Raw genomic sequence first — 7,292 nt, forward strand, 5'->3', positions numbered from 1 at the left:
AAAAGTTGGTAGAAATCATCTATTTCTTCTTCTTTGGCTCTGGTTGTTGGTGCATATATCTGAATGATAGTGGTATTTACTGGACTTCCTTGTAAGCGTATGGATATAATCCTGTCACTCACGATGTTGTACTTCAAGATGGATCTAGAAATTACTTTTTTTACTATAAAAGCAACCCCATTTGTTGAAGACATTTTTTTTCCTCTTAGCTGTTTTGCTTCTTCATTTGCTCCTTCTAATCAGATCCAAAGAGATCATTTTTACTGTCTGTCCTTTGACTTCTGGGTAAGGAAAGGGTCACCCGGGCCCAAAGCTTTCTTCACACTTGGAAGACTGGCCTTTGCATTTTCATCAGTCTTGATGTGACTATACCAATGCAGGGCATGATGTAAGCTGGTAACAGCTGCAGGCAGCCTCAAATAATGCCACATTTGCTTGCAATGACTCCTATTCCTCAATGTAGCTCTTGTTGCCCAGGTAATCTTTAAGCTGGGGAACTGGCAGAGTTTTCCAGGTCTCTGAAATCCATGATGCAGGCTGTATCTGGAGCTGGGTAGCAGAGGAGGACAAGAGGAGAGCACATGGCTGGGTCTAAACTGCCTTCTTATTCCTCAACATGAAAAGTGAGGCTTTAGATTAAACGGCTAACAAATAGCTGGGAAATCCCATGGAGTTTTTCTTATACTTGAAAATAAATTACTAAAAAGCTAATTCCTTTAATTTGTATTTCTATGGCTCTAAATAGGGAGCTCTAGTGGCCTTGTGGTAAGGAGTTGAACTGCCAATTCTAAGGCACACAGTTTGAAGCCACCAGATGCTCTTCAGGAAAAAGATGGGCAATCTCCTCCTGTGTGATTTGCTGTTGTTGATGTGTACCGTGGAGTCCAAACCTACCCATAATTGACCCTCCAGCAGGATTTCAGAGGCAGTAAATTGTATAGGAGGAGAATGCCTGTCTTTCCTCTATGGAGTAATTGGTGGATTCAAACCACAAACCTCTGGGATTGAAGCGCAGATTTCTTACTACTAGGCCATCAGAGCTCCTTTCTTTGTGATTTAACATCTCTATTCACTAGATATTCAGCTTTGAATCAGCTCCAATGTGATGGCACACAACAAGGCTCCCAAAGGAACTTCTCATAGTCTAGACCATAAGGAGCTGCACTGTTAATCTATGGTCATATCTCTCCAGCATTTTGAATCAACTAGCAACTCTGAGGGAAAAAGATGGGCAATCTCCTTTGATGCAATTTTTAGCCTCAGAAATCCACCAGGAGGGCCAGCTATGATTTAGTCCCAACTAGACAACTGTGATTTTCAGTTGGCTCCCAAAGATGTGGGGAACTGCTCCTTGAGGTGCTGGAAGTGAGGAAACACTTCTGTACTCAGAAACCTCTCAGCTGCTTCTGGGAGAACTCACATTTGCTCCTTTTAACAACCCTCAGAGATCAGCATGGCCATCTCCACTTCACAGATGGGATGATCAGGACCCAGAGAGGTGAGGCCACTTATCTTAGGTTCTAAGAAGAATGAAACTCAAGTCTAAGTAGAGATCCGTCTGCAGGCACTAAACTACACTGCATCCCTCCTGCAAAGTTGGCTGAGACAAGGTGGGAAGAGTACCTGGTAATTACCTCTCTCCCTTCCTTCTCAGCCTAGTTAAGGAAATTTTAGCCCTTCCCATCTAAACCATGGGAGTAATCCCAGAAGACTAATTCCTGCTCAATACCCTTCCCTCCCCCCGGACAGGAACTCAGAAAGCTAATACTCACAGGGCTCCTCCTGTCCAGGCAAAGTGACCTGATGCTTCTTTACACCATCAAACAGGAGCTCCGCACCACCTCTGGAAAGGAGGGCCAGAGAAAAAGATAGCCAGGTGAGCAGCTGCAAACAACACAGCTAAAATTGAACACTGAGACCCCACACTACCTCTCTCTTTAAGTCTCCTAATTCAAGTTTCCAAAAGATTTGGAAACCAGGGTCCAGAAACTCCTTGTTTATCAGTACATTGAGTACCGGTCACTATTTCTCAAATGTTACCTTCCAGTGTGGTAAAGGAGCCCTGGTGGTGAAATGTGTAATATGATGATGGATTACTAAATGAACTGTTTACATTCATCAGCTGCCCTGAGGAAGAAAGATGAATAGTCCCCTATCTTAAAGGATTATAGCCTCAGAAAACCAATTGAGGGGGTCCCCTATGACTCTCCATTGACCTGATGGCACCATGTCTGTTTTTTGAGGTGGTAAAGCAGGATGTAAATAATTTTTACTAATAAGCTCTGAGATGGAGTAGGCTCCATTGCTGTCTGACTGTAAGACTGGGCAGGTGACTCCATCTTCTGAGTTCAAGTCTCTTAAAAAATGCTGAGAATTCATCTTGGGGGGTCATTGGAATCCCTGTGTTCTAAAGGTTTTGTCTGGCAAGGTATGAGTTTAGAATAATTCTGTCCATGCCAACTAGTGCTGACCTGGTAGGTATGCCACAGTCCCAGATGGCAAGAGGCTCTGGGCTTAGTATCAACCAAAAATTACCGTTATCACCTCCTCACTTAATGTCTCTCATCTCATTTCAGGTTCAAGGCATCCTGGCGAGGAGGAAGCATTAGGAATTCCATCTGATAAAAATACAGAGGAAGGCCAAGGGAAGTTAAATGACTTATCTAGCTGAACCAGGGTTCAAATTGAATCCAGTTTGAAGCTGCCTAGCAATCTTGGCAGGAAAAAAAAAAGAAGAAGCTTCTCTAAAGGGCAAGCTCTGTGAAGGTAGAATTTGGTGCACATCTGTGTCCAAGCCCCAGTTGAGAGAAGGCTGTGGCACAGGTGCTCTGACTAAGTCCAGATGCCAGGGTTTCTGATGGGATCATGGCTCTCTCAGAGCCCAACACTGCCTCTCCCTGAGTTTCCTTATGTAAATTTCAGACTTCATGTGGGTTCTAACTGAGGCCTTAACAGACTTTTGATGGATGTAACACGTCCCACTACACCACCCTTTCCCAATTTTCAGAGAACAGAGATGTCCTGAGAGAGCCCACTAGGAGGTAAAGGCAAGGCAAGCATTGTCATGAGGGAAACATGGGGCGACTGTCATCTAAACAAGGTCACGCTTTGTTGATACAGAAATGTAGAGGGGGAGAGTAGGCCCATCTGTGGCTGCGCACAGGGCCATCTCAGCTGCAAGGCTGCACAGAGCTCCCATTTATCCTTTTCCAAGAACCTCGTTCTCTCCTGGGTGGGGGTTGGCACACAGAGCAGCTGGGGTGGGGGAGGGCAACAGTCAAGGGGCTCAAGAGTGGGGGGTCAGAAAAGAGGGGTGGGAACTGGAAGCACTGGGACTCAGGCAAACAACCAAGAGTAGCCAAACCTGGTGGTGCCAGGCTCAGAGGCTAAGTCTGTTTTTCCTTTCACAAGCGGATGAAGGGAGAACCAGTCTGGCTCAGTGGTTGACCTGTCACCACTGGGTTCGCTGGCCCTCAAGGGAGGGGTTGGAATTTCCCCTGCCAGAAGAGAGATGATATATACTCAGCCTCTGGAGCAATTCACGGAGGTAGGGCCTGCTGTGGCCCCAGAAGAGAGTCAACATAAATCCACTTATGTTTTACAGGATTTGCTATTCAAACTCAACCAGTGCATGACATCTTAAGATACTTCCCCTTCTATCCACCTCCCAATTGTTAGGAGTGCTTGCTGCTACCAGTGACAGTTATAGACAGTTTCAAAATTATCTTCACTTTTTCTAGTTAATCTTCATTCTTTTTATCATATATATATATTTTTTTTTCCTTTTCCTTGCTCTGTGAAATTAAAGCTGTCTAAAACAGTATCTAGAACACAGAAGGCACTCAGAAGTTACTTGCTGAATGAGTGAAAATTCCCGGTTCTCAATCTTCTCTGGCATTATTGGTATTTCCTCCCATTACTAAGAACTCTCAGGCTTCAGGAAGAGGAAAGAGAGTGAGAGAATCTTACATCTTAGTCTTGAAGGACTAGGCCTCAGGAACGTAAAACATATTTGTAGTATGCATTTGAATCCAGTGAAACGTGAGAAAATGCTTTCTTGAGGGTATTTCTGGAGGCAAGACAAAGCACGGCAGAGCTGCTCATTCACACAAAGATGGTAAGAGAAGCCTTCTAGAGAGTCTATCAGAGCTGGTGGGGTTGAAGGACAATATTTGCTCAAAGTGGGAAAGAGGGAAAACTGAAGCTCAAGGGATCCACGCAGGGACAAAAGATAGTGACAGGGATGGGGGCTCCTTTGCAAATCTGGTCAGGTTGTGTAAAAGGGTGAGGAGTGTGCAAAGACATGTAGGAAACAAAGGAAAGGCTAAGGGCAAAACCATACACAAAGACAAGGGCAAAAGAGAGAAGGAACCAGAGTTTGGCAAACACTTTGGGTATTCTTGCTTCTTAAGCTGCAATTCTCAAGAGACACAGTACTGGTTGATGTAGGTGATGGGATGGGCAGAGGCAGGCTTGGTGAGGAGTGGGTGGAGGATTGCTGTCTTACATTGTGGGGGCTTACTACTGGGGGTCAGTGAGGTTTGAGAGTAGAGGTGGTCAGGTCTGAATAAGGCACAGTTATGCTGATCTGTAAACTCTTGAGGGTAAGAATCATATGCTTCTCATATTACTTCTCAACAACTGCCATATAGTGCCTGGCACATAAAAGACAAAATGCCTAATAAATGAATAGGAGGTCTGACTGAGAATGAAAGGCAAGCTGGCTACAGAGAAATATTAATGGGCTGCCTGCAGCTTCCACCTTTCCAGTTTTTCTGAGAGACTGTGAAGGCAACAAGGAATCACCCAGAACTCCAGTCCTTCTGAGGCATAGCTGAACTAAATAAAGGCTAGGGAGACAAAATAGTTGGGAGACAAGACTAGTATCATTCTAATTGGTCCAACGGGCCAGACAATACTATCCATTAAAATGCACTCAACATTCATGAGACTGCTTTCTTCTAAGGGACAGAAATGCTGAACACTGAAGGAAAGCACGGACAGAGTTCTATTTATCTTTGTATTCTCAGTGTCTGGCTCACTGCCTGGCACCATGGTAAGCACTCAATAAATAGTTGGTGAATGAACTAGTCAATGAAGGGAAAATATGAAAGAAATTGAGGGCATTCAAGGGAAGGAAAGACGTTTTATGGGCAGAGGTTTTAGATTCCAAATGCCAGACTTGAGTGTGTGTGTGTGTGTGTGTGTGTGTGTATCTCTCTCTCTCTCACACACACACAGAGTTATATTCCCTGCTTTTCCATGTGATGCTGGAAATCACACCATCCATCCATCTTTCAAGGCCTCAGTTTCTCTGCCTTCTCTGTAAGCACTACAGTTTTTGTATTTAAAAAACCAGATGACATCGTAAACCCTGGCTGCTTCTATTTCTAGAAGAAAATAATCCCTTGAGCCTTCCTCTCTGCTGGGTTTATTCAGCTATTGGGATTTTCTCCTCAACTTATTAATTTTTATCTTGTGCATAACGTACAGTCAACGTTAATCTCCCTCACTGCTATTTTATTTACCCCTGTATCTCCATTCAACAAAAGATGTGCCAGCACTCAGCAAATTTGCTGTTTGTCCTGAAAGAAACTCAGGTCTGTTTAGCATGCCGAAGTTCAGGGAGATGGTAAAAGTCCAACTCAGACCACACATCTAAAGATTAACAAGGCCTAAAAAAAACCCACACAAAAAACACCGTGTAAGCAGAATTGTTGTTATGTGCCTTCGAGTCGCTTGCGACTCATAGCGACCCTATGTACAACAGCCCTAAACTCTGCTCTGTCTTGTGCCAATCGCACCGTCTCTGAAGTAAGCAGAATTACCTCCTGAAAAAACGAAATCAAAACTACTGGAGTTGTTAAAGCAAGTGGAGAGGTTGACTGCTAACCGTCGCAACTTTCGAGATCCGCAGGACATCAAGACATACTCCACCCAAATGTGAGAACGCTCCTCCCTACCCATACGTGCGCCTCTATTTCTGAACATACGGCCTCAGTGCCAGGAAGGGGCGAGCTCCTCCAGCCTCTCCGAATCAGGTGATGTAGCTCAAGGCAGGCGCCAAGAGCCTCAGCGACCCGGCCGTGAGAGGTCCCAAAGCAGACAGAGGGGCGTTCTGGGCCCTCTAACTTTGTCCGTGCTCTCGGCATCCCAGTTCTGTGACTCACCCGAACTCCAACTCCACTGACAAGGGCGCTGCCATCTTGGGGAAGCCAAGCTTACAGGAAATAGCCCTTAACTTCCGGTTCACTGACCCACTTCCGGTCATATGCTGGTGGCGAGGTCGGAAGAGGCGGTGCGTACAGAGTAATTTGCTTCCTTTATTGGATGGGGGTTAGGGCGAGGGTAACGGCGGTAGGGAGTAGAGGAAGGATCAGTTTTGCTAAGAATTTTAACGTCTGTAAAGTGCTGCAGCACTCTTCTGTTGTTTCTCTGTACTGAGGTAACTATGGATTGCTGTGATACTGAATGTTGTGCCATTGATCTGCCAAGGGCCATAATGGTTACACATGGTTGACAATATCTGGTTAGCCAACAGATTAAGACAGGCTTGGAAGCAGGAGTGGCATCCACTTCCTAAACATGCTTGTGGAAACTATAAACTTAGAGAAAGGACAGTAGTTATAGAACAAAGTTAAAGTTTATGTTTATGGGGTTAGTAATAGATGGCAATTAACAACAACAACATATATTACAAAGCTCTTGTCTTCTATTTTGGGCTTCCATTGGCTTGACGCTGTATGATGACATTCTTGTTTTGGTTGAGGGTCTGTGTAGATTGTTTTCTTTATTTAAGCCTCCTGTTTAGAATCAATAAGACTTCCAGGAGGGCTCTCTTGTTTTGGTTGAGGGTCATTGTGGAATATTTGGGTGGAATATTTTTTGTTTTCATGTGTCAAATGTGATAATGGTTACCCATGGTGGACAGTGTTCGGTGGCGCTCCCCAATTAAAACAAGATTGGAAGCAGGAGTGGCATCCACTTACGGAATAGGTTGCCTCTGGAAACCCTATGAACTGGGAGAAAAGATGGAAGTTATACAAGTGTTCAGGTCTTTTGTTTGTTATTAAACTCAAAGGTGTTCTTTCCGTAGTCAGTTGCCAATAAGACAAATGGATTGCAATAAGACACATGGATAAGCACTTTATTACAGATTTGTGGAGGACAGCGGGTCAGCCTCAAAGACTGCCTCTCCGACTGGGAGAGAGCACCCTGCTTTTATATTAGAGAGAAACACCAATTTAACAATAAACTTTTGTTAGTAAAATCAAAGAATTTCTATATCTGGA

The 7,292-nt window shown here is 44.4% G+C and overlaps 1 protein-coding gene across 1 annotated transcript in view; it reads right to left on the minus strand.

Moving 5' to 3' along the window:
- Window positions 1–6,205, minus strand: part of URM1 (ubiquitin related modifier 1) — a 28,628-nt gene extending 22,423 nt beyond the window's left edge. Inside the window, exons 1-2 of the mRNA XM_006892502.1 lie at window positions 6,171–6,205; window positions 1,773–1,843 (exon numbers count right to left, since the gene is read on the minus strand). Coding sequence (XP_006892564.1) covers window positions 1,773–1,843; window positions 6,171–6,205 — 106 coding nt within the window. The remainder of the gene's footprint in view (window positions 1–1,772; window positions 1,844–6,170) is intronic.
- Between the last annotated feature and the right edge of the window lie 1,087 nt (window positions 6,206–7,292).

Source organism: Elephantulus edwardii, unplaced genomic scaffold (genome assembly GCF_000299155.1).
Source record: "Elephantulus edwardii isolate Elephantulus edwardi_28Jun2011 unplaced genomic scaffold, EleEdw1.0 scaffold00116, whole genome shotgun sequence".
Classification (NCBI taxonomy): Eukaryota; Metazoa; Chordata; class Mammalia; order Macroscelidea; family Macroscelididae; genus Elephantulus; species Elephantulus edwardii.